Genomic DNA, 15,251 nt, shown 5'->3' on the forward strand with positions numbered 1-15,251 from the left:
AACAAATAATAAATTTTGTAATGGTGATTTTTTAAAAATTGTGTGGTTAAAAAGTAGTAAAATTTTTTGGATTCACATGTATATTATTTTATTGAAAGAATGTATAATTGAAAATGAGTTTGTGAAAAAAAAAATGTATTTTGAGATAAAGAGGATCAAACATAGAGCCTGCTCGATAGTGATTTTGAGAATTGATTTTTTAATCGTTAGAAGAAAAGTGAGGGCCATCTGTGAGAGAAGAAGTCAAAAATTACGATTAAAACAGTGAAATAATTGTAAAAAAATCAATTTTTTAGGGTGAAAAATCACTCCCAAATGGGGCATATGTTTAATGTTTGTGTTGATTTTTAAATATTAAAGGAGGTGTTAAAAAGTGGAAAAGGCTACAGGCCCTATCGGTAGCCAGTACTAAATGAGTGGCTGGTAAGTATATTCGGCAGATTCTACAAGCTATGATTTTAAGTTTTTATATTTAAAACAGCAAACATTTTTCGTGTTAACATGTTACAGCTCGGGGATAATATGTTACTTTCCATTCTAAATATTCTCTGATTAGTTAGATGGGTAAATTTAAGAATAAATTAATTTAAATATTGACCTTTTTTAATTCAACATGTTAACATATCAAGAATATCTTTTGTGACATACAAAGCTTCTTACTATACTTAATGTTCACTACGTAGGTAAGAATTAATTTCAATATTTGTTAATAGCTTTACCTATAAGTAAAATAAAAAAATAATATTAGAATTGAGCTTCTAAAATAAAATACACACAATTCGTAACCTAATTGTGCAACATTTTGCTGTCTACATTTAAGTTCATACGAATTCAATGTTTCATCGATTATTTTCAATGTCAAAATATTTGAAAAATACAAAACAACGTGTGCTAAATGTTCAATCCGTTGCAATCATGAGGCTGCTAGGGCTATAAAGTAAAAAACGATGGTTTGATTCTACTTCATCAACGAATCAAAAGAAGAAGAGATAAAAGGGATTTTTTTAATTTCTTTTGATTATTCTTTGTTAATTTAGTGAAATTGTAAAATGGATACTATTGTATTTTTGATCAATTAATTTAGCAGATTGTTTGACATGTGATGATGGAGCCGATGATGTTTCCTTTTCCAATTTACCAAGTTACTTCTAATGTTAAAGTTTTAATCTGTTATTCATTTTTTGTACATAATTAAAAGGGTAATTAGCATCATACTTTTTAATATTATTGTGCAAAACGTTCCTACCTTTTATTATTATTATTATTATTATTTTGGCATTTTCCCCTTAATTATATATTTGGTTGCATAAAACGTTATTTCGTCCATTTCCATCCAACTTCTCCGTCAGAGTAATCAATTTCTTTTAAAAGGAAAGGATATACTCGTCTTAGAAGACCTTTCCTCTTTCTTTTCCATTTGAACCCGTAGTCTCCTTTGTTTTTTCCTGTGAAGCTTCATGGGATCTTCCTTCAGGGTGATATGAAGTGAATGGGGATTTTGAAATATAATTTGTTCGATAGAGTAGGGTGTAATTTCTTGATCAGGCTGCCAAATACCTATCCTCACATTCCTTCCGACTGTCGTTGAAGACCCACACCAACCATCTGTAGAATTCACACATATATTGTATTTTCAGCCCTTTAATTTATAATTTTCAATTTGTTGTATTGAAGGACGATTTTTCCGGTGCTATAAAAAAGGGAAATTTTTTGAAAAAGTACGGTGGTGGGTTGGTAGGAGTATGGTAAAAGGACCACCGATCGCGAGTGGCTTGGGGATATGCTTTTTTAATTATTATGTTTCTATTTTTGTGCGTTATGATTTTGTATCAAACAACTTATGAAAGCCTGCCTCTTACACCGACTTAGTAGCAGATGAACATTGAACACATGGTAACATGAGCAAAAATGAAAATAATTGATCAATAACTAATCCAATATTAGGCTAAAATGGGGATCAGAAATCTTCCATCTCTCCTTGAAAAAACAGAGGACAACGTGTTCAAATGGAGAAGAAAGATAAAAAAATTTCTAAAACGAGAATACCTTTCCCTTTAAAATTTTTTGATTATACATAAATGAAGAACTTGGATGGAAATGGATGGAATGATGTTTTTGTGCTATTAAATGTGTAATTAAAGATGAAAATATTAAAAATAAAAGGTAAAGACCTTTTTGCACAATAATAATGAAATGTAGGAATGTTATGTCTAAGTACCCTAAGTAAAACTTCTCGAAAACTGATTCAACTTGCATGTTGCATTTAGAATCGTTAAAAATTGAGTATAAGATAGTTTGACAAACTTTTGTGCACTGATTCAATAGTATAATTAAAACTCATTTTCAGTTTACTTGGATTTCAGAATTTACAATTAATATTATATTTGATAAATCAATGACACACCTCGCATGTGATGACATTCGATTCCAAGATTAAAAAAAAAAAAAAAAAAATTTAAAAAAAAAAAGAGAAAAAAAAAAAAAAAAAAAAATTTAAAAGAAAGAAGAGCAAATATTAAAAAATTTCTAATTGAGTAGGTACATGCTTTTAGTGATTATACATAACAAATTGTAAAACCCCATAAGATGTTCATGGACCTAAAATATTAAAAATTGTGTATCTCAATAAATTATATCACTATGGAAAAGAATTGGAATTGAAAAGAAAAAGTTGTGAAAAAACTTTTGTACGTAAAGAAAATCAATTGAAGAATATCAGCATAACAATAATTGTCGATAAAAGGATGTAATTTTAAAAAATTAATCTTACTAAAGAAACTTAGAAATTATAAATTTGCAATTAGATCTAAATGTGGAAAATTATGTAAAAAATAAATGAGAAAAATGAAGGCACAAAATGTAATGCACAAACCTCAATATAATGAATTTTGTAGATTTGTATAAAACAATAAATTATCATGTGATGAATGCAAATGCAAGTCTATATCTTGTTAACTGATAATACATGAAATCTGAAATGTATATAGTTAATGCGATTATACGTAACTCATTTGGCATGGCTATTAGAACTTTCATTGAAGGATTTATATTTGAAACATATTATTCAAATGATATTATTACTAGGGGGAGTAAATATGCATATACTAATTTTTTTTAATTAAAGTTTTGTTTTATTTTTTTCGACAAAGTTTGCAATGAGATAACTTTTGTAGCATATTCGAAGGAATAATATAGTCTTTTTCATTCATTAAGTTTTTTTTTATATGCTTTTTTCTAATAAAATTTTAATGAAGCATATTATTTGTGTAATGAATGTCCATAACTTATAAGATATTTATTCTCAAAATAATACTCTTATATGTTAGAAATTGTGTACGAGACTCTTGAAAATAACAAGAACAATATCTAGTTTTTGTTGAACTATAATGTTGTTACAATCACCAAAGATATTTTTGTATAAAAACGATTTTTTCTTGAAGGATGTAATAAGACAAGAGGAAACATATTTCACCTGAATTGTAATATTGAAGACATTGGCGTACAAAACATGAGTGGCTCGATTTAAGAATTTTCATTAATTGAAATCCGAAAGAGTAACTATATTCTTTTTTCTTCATTCAAATTTTGTCCCGCTGAATTTTCTTGACAATGTTTTATTGAGACAATATATTATTACTCCAATTTTTTTATAATTAATTGTATACTCTCTCTTTTCTCTTTCAATATTTTTGTCCAACTAAATTTTTGCCAAAGTAGTTAACAAAAAAGTTGTTTTGTAAATAATCATCAAAGGGGAGTTTTGTGAAATTATGGGATAATTATCAATAACAATTTTGTATTATTAGGAAACATAAATAAATCTTATCTTATCTTATCTTACAATTATAAAAGATTATATTTTAAGCCGGTGCATTCAATTGGAAATTTTGAAAACTTTGATGAACTTTTTTAATTGATGACTTTTATGGATTTCATGATTTTTTTTTTTTATAAATTTATATGAAATTAGTGGAAGTATTTCGTAGACTTCTATAGACTTTCATTTTAACACTTTTATAGATTTTTTAAAATTCAAAAGAATTTAAAATACTTTCATTTGAATGAATCAAGTGCAATAATGTAAAATTTTTATATACGAGGTGGTGGTTCCTACAATTTTCATTCTCTGTCCCCTTTCCATCCCAATATAATAAAAAAATATTAAAAAGAACAATTTTTAATTTTTTAATTTTTGGTGAAATTGTGATTAATAAGAGACAAATTTTGAGATTTTATTTTAGTGCTCTCTACGTAAAAATTGGTACCCCAGGGTCTTTTATAAAAGTCTTTAAAAGTGATTAAATTTTGAATACCCTAAAATTTATAGAAATTTCTAAAAAGTTTTAATGGAATACAACGTGATTTTTAGTCACAATTTAAAAATCTATAAAAGTCTCAATTGAATACACTAATATTTTTAGAAAATTTCAAAAAGTCTAAATTAAATACCTTTAAACTTTTTAAATCACATAAAGTCCTTAAAAGTCTCAATTGATTGCATACCCAGTCAAATGTAACTTTCATTGAAAGCTTATACCTATTGGGCAATGATACTTTCAATGTTCATATTTTTCTCAATAGTTTTATAACATTTTCAATGTTTTAGTGTGGATATCCGAATTTTCCTTTTGTTTAATTATTGAGTATAATTTTTTAATAGGCTAATATTCAATGGGTTGGAAAATAATAATTTTTTTCTATTAAATTTTGTGTCCTCAACAATATTTATACAAAAAAAGTTAGGGTTTGATTTTGAATTTATCATTAACCAAGAATATATTGACTTGATTTGATCCTATCATCTAGGGGTGTCAAATGAGTCAAGCGGCTGGTTAGCTTGGTCGTTCGACTAGTGAAAAGATGGCTCGTGGAAGGTTCGGACAAGCCGGAGCCGGAGCCCGAGCCAACTCATCGAGTGTGACAAAAATGGTCATTTTTCAAAAAAGCGATTGTTTTGGTCACTGTTCACAGTGATGAAGTATCAAAAGTGGCCAAAACGACCACTTTAATTTTTTCCTTCTTTTTTTTTACTCTACAAATACCTCCACAAATTTTCAAAATTTTCACACAACACTCCAATAACAATTCTCACTCTCCTCCACACTTTACAATCTACTGCATTTATTTCTAATTTTCTACCTTTAGTACTAATTATTCAATATCAATTACCAAATTACCACATTACAAATTTACAATTACAATCTTATACATAAACTTTCTTTAATTCTTGATTTCATTTTATACTCTTTATTTACTTAATTACTTACTATACACTATACATTCTATACTATACAAATTACAATACATTTCACCACAATTCACAAATGGATTCACACTAATTTGTTGAGAGCTTGTTTGGTATCGGAGGCGAATTATCTATGACGCCGCAAAGTCAATTTTAAAATGAATTTGTCGGTCTCAATGAAGTATCCATTTCAAAAAATATTCCAGATTTGAATGCTTACGGAGGTAGTAATCCAATTAATTTGGATGACGTTAATGTTCCCAAAGCGGAACAAGAGGATGAACATGAATTAGATATTCTCGATGCAAGATGGAAGCGAAAAGGGAAAAAACAAGCAAAATGCTAGGATCACTTTAAATTGATCCCAATGGGCCGTGTGGTGGGTGGTGTTGTAGAGTCTAAATTAGAATGTAAATATTGTTAACAACGACTAACATGATAAAAGGGCATTGGTATGACACATTGAACCATCACTACAAAGTACATGTTGCCAAACATGAGCTTCTTGCTGCTGGTCAAACACAACTGCAATATGATAGTCCGATCGCCGGTTTTACTTCTACAACACTTTGCATGTAGATGTATTTGAAGGAAAAAGATAGAACGAGAATGGTGAAGTTCGTTGCTAGTGCCGAGTTGCCTCTAGCATTAGCGGAGCAACATTTTCGCATTCTACATGAAAAAATATTTTCAACTGAGATACGTTGAGGTAAGTAAAAACACTTTTCGTTTCAATACAATAGAATATTTACTTAATACAAAAAAACAATTGATTACCGATTTGCAAAAATATGGGAATGTTATATCTTTAATTTTAGATATATGTGGAGATTAATGAAATGGGTTATATAACTGTACCTGCACACTACATAGACTCACTTTGATGCATGTATAAAAAAATTATTGCTTTTAAAATTATTGAGTTCCCTAACAATGCTAGCAATATATAACGCTATTATGAGCATTATTAGAAAATATCATTGTGAGAGTAAAATTCGTTCTTTTACGTTTGACAACGCTAGTGTTAATAAGCCAATTATCAATAAATTGTGTAGGTTACTACAACATGATTTCAGTGGTTATTTATTTCATATTCGTTGCGTATCTTATTTTTAATTTAATTGTGTAGGATAGTTTGAAACATATTAAAAATGAAATTCAAAGAATTAGAGATGCACTAATATATATCACAATTTTACCTAGTAGAAAATGAGTTTTTGAGGAATTTTATGCCAAATTTAGAGTAACGAATACGAAAATATTTGTTAGTGATGTAATGTATAGATGGAACTCCACATACATGTTATTAAAATCATGCAAAATATTTGAATATTTAATAACTTAATTTTATAACAATAGGCACATAAAAAACAATGATGATGCTATTTTGAATAAATCCGATCGGCTTTTAGCTTTTAAAATTAAAAAAATTTTGACAATTTTTTATGATTGCACAGATATTTTATCTGGAGTTTACTTTTCCACAAACTGTATAGTGCTTGAATATCTTTATATAATTGCAAGAATTTTTCATTAATACAAAAATTACCACGATTTTAGTGCAATTACATATTCTACGAAATTAAAGTTTAGAAAAATATTGGAAAGACTTACCTAAATTATTTCCTTTAACATGCATCATGGGCCTTCATACAATTTATCAGGTACTAAATATATAATTGATCATATTTCAAAAGTTTTAACTTTTAACACTCTTATCACTCAAAAAAATTTAGAGCAAATTTTATATGAAATATATGCAGAACGAATGGATACAAATATTAGTCGATTATCCTCTGCACCTACTCTCCCCATTGATATTAAAGAAAACGGTGCAAACATATTATATTTATTTAAAGCATTAATTCGTATAGATATGATGCAAATGCAATAGATTCTTCTAGTAGTAGTATGTCTACCAGATGTAATCAGACATCTGATTCAAGTCCAAATATATTACATGTTGAATAAATTGATTACTTTAATCATAATATGTCTAATAGCAAAACAATTTTAAAAAGTTCAGAAGAAATAATTGAATTATGGTGAAAGTACGAACGATGATGGGTAGTGGATTATACTATTGCAAACGACCTATAAGTACCTCCGATTAGCATTGTAGTTTCGGAGTCTGCTTTTAATGCAAGTAAGAGAGTTCTACCACAGGTTAAGAGCCGACTGAAAGAAGATATTTTTGGAAGCATTAATGTGTGTGAACAACTGACAAGATGTTCATTTTTTATTGTAAAATAAATATGTCGAAATTGCATGTCGTTATGTAAGTGATATTTTATATAATCATATTAATAAAAAAATATTATTTTATAATACTGTTTTTAATTTTTTAAACAAATTCTCTTTGTACAATTTTTAGCTCCGCTTATTCGAAATTTAAGTAGTCTGTCCAAGTCAGAACAAAGGAGAACATTTTTATTTATTATGAGGGTATTTGATATCTATTTTTAAGGAAAAATGAATTTTAGAATAATAAATTGATGGAGAATGTGTGGATAAAAAGTTTTTTATTTATGTGTAACATTATTTTAATGAAGAATGTGTGATTAAAAATAAAAAAAGAGAAAAATGCATTTTAAAAAATAAAAATCAAACGAGCTTTATAAAAAGAAAAAAAAGAAAGATGAGCTTGCTCGGCTCGACTCACGAGCTCGAGGGCTGATTCGTTGTAAACGAGCCACGAGCTCGTGAGCCAGCTCGCCCGTTGCCGCACAAAGTGTCATCTGTCTTAAGAGGAAAATAAAAAATAAGAAATTCATTCCCTTCTAAAACCCTGGTAAGCTGGTGCTTGCCTGTCCGATTCCGGCTAGCGACGATGAAGGTGGTGGCGTTAGTCAGCGGCGGAAAGGACAGCTGCTATGCCATGATGAAATGCCTCCAGTATGGCCACAAGGTCTTCTCTTTCCTCTCCTCTCTTTCCATCTTTGCATAATTGTATATAAGTTTTTGCTTATGTTAACTGGATGGTGGTTTATAATTGTAACTTCAGATAGTGGCGCTCGCAAATTTGTTGCCGGCTGATGATGAACAAGATGAGCTTGATAGCTACATGTATCAGACAGTAAGGATGTCATCTTTATTAATGCTTAATGCTCATTCTTTTTGTTGTTGTACGTATTATGGAAAAAAGATAGATTGTTTCTAGGTTTTCTTTTTAATTAACATTGAAGCTGAGGTTTTGGGCTCAGATAACGTTTTTGGTGTTACTTTAGGATGCACATTTAAGCTATATTTTTATGCACTAATTATTTGGAAATTGTTAAATATCTTTTGCAGGTAGGACACCAAGTAGTTATTAGCTATGCAAAATGTATGGGGATTCCATTATTTCGTAGGCGAATTCAAGGATCTACCAGGCAAGCCCTTTAAGCAGGAAGCTTTTGGTATAATCTAATATCTATTTAGTTAACATTGGAAAGCCGTAATATAATTATATGAGCAATATAACTTAAACATTTTAACATCCTTTATCACACTGTGCAATTTTAAAGAGGAGATGATGACAGACGGTTTCCTTTGTTCTTGTCATTTCGCATTTGAATTTGAATTGCTAGGGTTTTATATTCTGGATAAAGGAAAACTTTCCTTTTAAGTTTTTTCTAGTGCTCAATGTTGTAATTGACTCGATTTATGAAGTTACAAGTTTAACCCCATCTTTATTTTGTGTTATTTTCTGCACCAAATTAAATACTTTCTGCTATGGGGAACTAGTAATCTGAGAAGCAAAGCCAATTTCAAGGAGACCACGTATGTTTGCCTGTCCAAGCAGTGATACTTTTTAAACACTCCAAATAACATGTCCAACAATCTTTGATTTTTTGACTCTATCCGAAACAAGAAAATGTTGGAGTTGGAATCTGAGTGTTTGGCGCGTCCTGATCCATGTTAAATTCATAAGAAAGACTACTTCAGATCAATCATGAAGCATGTGGCTCATAATTGAAATATCATGTAAGTTATAGGTGTAACTTGACAAGGAAAAATAACTTGTATCATAAACAAACATATATACAAGTGCATGGATATACTTGTATTTTATTTTTATTGTGTTCTGGAGGTAGCATATCCTATGCTTCGAACAAAAGTGTCTTTCTTTTTCATTTGGCTGCATGTAATACAAGCTTTCTATTTTTAGTTATTAAAATTTAATGGATGGATTGAATGGAAATATTAGTTGTATTATCCAGGAATTATTGATTTTAGAATATATTGACCGAAAACGTCGAGACACTATGGTATGTGAGCTTCATTTTCTATGTCCTCTATATGAACTCAACTCTGACACCAGTTGTGTCCATGTATATAAGATAGTATCATAAGAATAAAATTTACTTTTTATTATTATTATTATTAGCCAATTGAAGTGCTCTTGTAATTCCTCAGGTAATCTTTATTAGTGTCTGTTATATCGCTGACAACTTATTAAAACGAACATCAAACTTGTAAGTCTTTGAAGACCATATTTGAAAATGTAGTCTGTTTGATATTCACTTAGCCTGTTTGATATATACTAAGTTTAAATGTTTTATTAGTGAACTTTCACTTTACAATCTATTGTTTTGGGCTTCACAGGCATCAGGGCCTTAGCTACAGCACGACCCCTGGTGATGAAGTTGAAGATATGTTTATCCTCTTAAGTGAAGTAAAAAAACAGATACCCTCTGTTTCAGCAGTCTCCTCTGGTGCAATTGCATCCGACTATCAAAGGTTGCGCGTGGAAAGTGTATGTTCAAGATTAGGGCTTGTTTCTTTGGCTTATCTATGGAAGCAAGATCAGTCATATCTCCTTCAACAAATGGTAAATTTCCTCTTATCAGTCATATGATATCCCATAATACTGAAATTATTAGTATTAACTCATTGTTTCTACTGTCTTGTTTTATTAGATAAGCTGTGGGATTGTTGCCATTATAGTAAAGGTATAATGCACACATCTTTTTCCTTTCTTACTGTCTTTGTCCTAAAGAATGCTACATTCTGCAGTTCACTACTCAAATTAATCTTTTGAGTGTTTTTTAATACAGTTTAGTCATTAATATTAAGTAAAACATTTTTTCAAAAATCCGGTAGGTTAATTTTGTACTGTGGTTTTCTTCAACAGTGGGGAGGGAATTTTTTTATGTAATTCTTTTAGAAAGCCCCTTATATCAGTTTTAGCTGGTCTCTAGTACTCTTTATTCAGATTCTATATGATATATAGTATTTGAATATGTACTTTCTGAATTACAATGCTGCCTCATCTAAGAAACAATTTTCACAACATCTAGATCATTATTATTAGTTTCTCTTTGTTGATTGTTCTGCAACTCTTTTGTGTAATTCAAATTAGTTTGTTGCGCTTGGGCAAACAAGAATATTCTTATATGTTAGTCTTAATGTGTACCTAACTTCTTGATTTCTTCTTGTCAAAGGTTGCATCAATTGGGTTGCACCCTTCAAAACACTTGGGAAAGGAAATAGAACACTTGGAGTCCCATCTTCACAAGCTAAAAGAGTATGTTAACCTGTTCGGCTCAAATAATATATGGTTTTTAAGCGGTTGATAATTATACTATTGATATATTGACAGGTTGTATGGAGTAAATGTATGTGGTGAAGGGGGTGAATACGAAACATTAACTCTTGACTGTCCACTCTTTAAAGTAAGTGTCCCTTTCAATATATATTTCTTTCTTAATCCAGACATTTCAATCTTTGCACTTTCTTCATTTTCTTTCTTTGAGGCAGGGCAGGGGAACGCTACGTGTGTATAGTTTGTGTTCACCTCAACTATTACTCATGCTTAATTTTGGAATATCTAGCTAAACTTATATGTTTCTTTAGCTCACTCTAATCTCCCTTTCCATCCTTTCAATATTTTTAACATATAGATCGTTTGCAGAATGCTCGAATTGTGCTAGATAAATTTCAAGTCGTTTTACATTCGTCAGATCACATAGCTCCTGTTGGGGTCCTTCATCCCTTGGCCTTCCATTTAGAGAAAAAACTGGATTCTGCGTCTCCAAGTGACATTGGTGGTAGTAATGAGGTCACTGTGGAGGAAATGGATTCAGTATATGAAGTATCGGGGGACTGGAAAAATCTTGGTGAAGCCCCAATACGGAAAGTTGGATTAATTTCTAATTTAAAACCAGACATAAATCAAAGACTCCGCATCTCCAAATCCAAGAAGGATGGCACCTTTTCCATCTCTTGTTGGCTGCAAGATGCCTGTAACACATCAGGAGGTATGGTAGTCACAATGGAAGGGTCATCTGGCAAAATAGGGAACTCTAAAACGCTCTCTTTCATAATGCAAATTTCTCTCTATTTTCTTCTTTCTTTTATTCTGTTTACCTACTCTAATGGGGTGCTTTCATTTCACAGATTTGCGGGAGGATCTGGAAGCGGTTTTGATGAAAATTGAATTGCTGCTTGTGGAATACAATTGCTCTTGGGAGAATGTTCTTTATATTCATTTATATGTTGCCAACATGAATGACTTTTCTGTAGCGAATGAAACATACGTGAAATTTATTACTCAGGAGAAATGTCGCTATGGTGTACCATCACGTTCTACAATTGAACTTCCTTTGATGCAAGTTGGTTTGGGGAGGGCATATGTTGAAGTCTTGGTATCAGATGGTCACACAAAAAATGTCTTGCATGTTCAAAGTATTTCTTGTTGGGCTCCTAGTTGTATTGGACCATACAGCCAGGTTAGACACTTTCCAAACTTTGGTTTGTGCTAGTCTTATATTGGACCATACAGCCAGAAAATGATATGAGATGAAACTTAGTGCCTGTTTGATTCCCTTTAATTGGAGAGAAAATGAGTTTTGAATAATATTTTTAGGAGAATGTGTGGTTAAAAAGTGGGAAAAGTTTTGGGAGAATGTGTATAATATTTTATTGGGTGATTGTGTGGTTAAAAATGGTCATGTAGCAAACCATAAAATAAATTAATGGGAATCAAACGGGATCTTAGTTTTCTGTTTGTGCTAGTTTTTTATTAACTGATTTCTTTAGTTATTCTTTTATGTATAACTAAACTTCTTACTTCGCAGTGGAGATTTGTTATGGATGGTGGCACTGCTTTTCCTTGACTAGATTAGCCTCAAATCCCATTTTTTCCCATTTTACGCAATTGATGAACAGTATACCATTTTAACTTAAGCTAAAACATGTGACTAGGGCTTGACCTTTTTGGAGACTGCATTTCACATCAACTTAACATGTGTGTTGTGAATATAAAACTCACCTGTTGCTTCCCTCTGTTTTTTTATTTTTTAAATGGTGCTTGTCAGTAAAAGTCTCTTTGTAATTTTCTGTCAATCTATTCATTTCTTTGTTTCAGGCAACCTTGCACAAGGATGTTTTGTACATGGCTGGCCAGTTGGGACTTGACCCCCCAACAATGTTGCTTTGTAATAGAGGTCCTGCCTTTGAGCTTCAACGAGCACTAGAGCACTGCGAAGCCGTGGCAAAGTGCTTCAACTGTTCGATTTCTACATGTGCTCTACTCCTGGTGATTTATTGCTCAGAATCTTTGAATAAATCAGACTGTGTTGCCATTGACCATCAGCGGGATGAATTTCTTGCGCCAGTAAAGGTATGCTTAGACAGTGGAAGCAGGTCGGACATGTGTGAAGTTCTTCGTCCCACCATTTTATGTGTTCTTGTTCCTGATCTGCCAAAAAGGTACTGGCTATTGTCATGCTTTGGATTTATAATTACCACATAAGTTAGCCACGGATACAAACTTTCCTTTATATTTTTGCTCTAAGAAGATGCTTCAAAATTAGAACTAATTATTAGTCTTGCAAAACTTCTTCACTCATTTTTCGCTTATTTATAAATTCATAAATTATAGCTTATGTTATACAGATCTGGCATTAATTTTAACTAAATTTCTGCTGAAGAATAAGATTGAGCCTAAAAAATTTGTTTTATTGATTTTCATTGTTTTGGCAAATAGAGCTTCTGTGGAAATAAAGCCCATACTTTACACTGGAGAGAATGTGGACACTCCAACTGATGTTATTAAGCAAGAGTTATCTATAGGACAAACGTTCTGGGGATTTCATCACGAAAAATGGCATGACAGTTGTATTCAAAAGTGTATCGTTTATGGAAGAATATGTTCAGCAGTTGTATCAGTTACACAGGAAATTGCTGCAAAAATCTGTTACGAGATTAAAAATGCTGCTTATGATCCGCAAAGCAGAGTTGTTAGTGAAGCAGGAATTGGCAGAATCGCAGAATTCTGCATTTATGTGATAGACCAAGTTCTCATTGAGAACATATTCTCATGGGGTGATGTATTGGTTAGTTTTTCTCTTCCAGTGGCTCATTCTTTTTTATTTCCTCTTTGTTATCTCTTATCTCTCATCTTCTCTCTTCCATTGAGAATATTTAGTTCTTCAATGACTTGAACTGTTTTGAATGTCCCTCTCTACTTGTGTAAATTCTAAGATTATTTATTTTGTTTACAATAGATGGACTTTAAATGTGTTGACCAACTGTTGTCTTCTTTAGGAAGAGACCCAGATTACCCACTAGGTTTATTTATTCATCTTTATCAAGCTCATGTAAAGTTTCTGTATGGGCCTGGACTAGAAGTTAATTGATGTCGGTTACTTTTTGAGCAAAATTAAATATGCCTAGTAAAGATTTTCATTCTAATTGAATCTGGAGAAGGATTAAAAAGAAATATGGAGAAGGTTGTCACAGTACTGAAATCAAGATCCAGAGGAAGTGTGTCCCCATTTTGAGGAAGCGTTGACATATTTGTGGAGTGCATTTTTGAGATACTCTGAGAAAGAACCTTCTAGTTGAACGCACGCAATTGCTTAGTCTATTCGTACTGAAGAATATTTGAACAGAGATGATTTCTATTTGTATGACGTGCTAGATATGTATCTGTTTTGATGAGTAAATTAATTGATGAGATGGTGATTTAGGTCTACAAAACCCAAAGAGAATTGCCAATATGTTATTCGAATCAATTAGATTAAAATAAATTCTAAATAAGGAATGAGCATAGTAGCAGAAATATCACCTTGTATCAGAAATAAGGAATTGCATGATTAGAATAAAATAATACTAAAAAGCTTAAATTTGACCAAGTCTATTCTGGTGTTTCTCTTGGCCAAGTGTTGTCCAAAGCGCGCCTGTGCGCTTGCCAAAGTACGAAGCACAGAGGTGCGCCTTGCAATCATTTTTACTATTTCTTTTAATGTTTCCTTTCTAACTTAACTTCTCTAGATGTACAATCTATTGGAACGTAATAATAGCTCAAGAAAGCCTTGTCCCCATAATTTTCAAGGCTCACTTATACAAATCCTCTTTTCCCACTCCAATCCATCATAATTCATAAACCAGTTAGTAAAGTCAAGCCATGAGATGTGACAAAGTTTTGCTACATCAACCTATCGCAACCCCCTCTAATCTGCTCATGGGATCAGCTATGAGGATACCGGTTAGTAAAATCAATGATGCCAAAATCATTATGTTTAAAAATTAATGATCAAGAGCATAACTGATTGTTATGGCCTCTATAAATTTATTCTTTCTGACCATGTGTTTCTATATTTATTGGTATTGGTGGTTACTCTAATCAATACCCCTTTCACGTTTTAGCAAAGTTTTGACATCCCTCAAAGTTTGTTCTGATAAGGAACTGCATGGATGGTATATGACTTATCAATGAGCAAGCAGAGAATCCTCTAATTCAACGTGTCAGTTTAAAAGGATAACTAAAGTGTGAGGCCTTGAATAACCATCATAGCTTGAGGGACAGCAAAGGCCACTCGTTGACTCGTCAATCATTATATATATATATATATATATTGGTGGAAAATGACGAGGTGGATGCAAAGGCTAAAGTAAATAAAATGTTAGAATCAGGTATATCATTACTTATCAATATATGTATATGTATACATATATACATAAATACATATATGTATATATATATATATGTATATGTGTGTGTGTATATATATATATA

At 31.3% G+C, this 15,251-nt stretch overlaps 1 protein-coding gene across 3 annotated transcripts in view; it reads left to right on the forward strand.

Moving 5' to 3' along the window:
* Positions 1-7,977: 7,977 nt before the first annotated feature.
* Positions 7,978-15,251, forward strand: part of LOC111403848 (diphthine--ammonia ligase) — a 9,082-nt gene continuing 1,808 nt past the window's right edge. The window contains exons 1-11 of one of the 3 annotated variants that reach the window (XM_023032478.1): positions 7,978-8,153; positions 8,250-8,321; positions 8,537-8,616; positions 9,833-10,058; positions 10,147-10,179; positions 10,672-10,754; positions 10,830-10,902; positions 11,142-11,487; positions 11,627-11,958; positions 12,597-12,940; positions 13,218-13,566. In XM_023032478.1, coding sequence (XP_022888246.1) covers positions 8,076-8,153; positions 8,250-8,321; positions 8,537-8,616; positions 9,833-10,058; positions 10,147-10,179; positions 10,672-10,754; positions 10,830-10,902; positions 11,142-11,487; positions 11,627-11,958; positions 12,597-12,940; positions 13,218-13,566 — 2,016 coding nt within the window. In that variant the 5' untranslated portion in view covers positions 7,978-8,075. Of the gene's footprint in view, positions 8,154-8,249; positions 8,322-8,536; positions 8,644-9,643; positions 9,703-9,832; positions 10,059-10,146; positions 10,180-10,671; positions 10,755-10,829; positions 10,903-11,141; positions 11,488-11,626; positions 11,959-12,596; positions 12,941-13,217; positions 13,567-15,251 lie in introns of those variants that run through there. The other 2 variants (XM_023032480.1, XM_023032479.1) reach the window with 2 other exon arrangements.

This window comes from Olea europaea, chromosome 11, assembly GCF_002742605.1.
Source record: "Olea europaea var. sylvestris chromosome 11, O_europaea_v1, whole genome shotgun sequence".
Lineage (NCBI taxonomy): Eukaryota > Viridiplantae > Streptophyta > Magnoliopsida > Lamiales > Oleaceae > Olea > Olea europaea.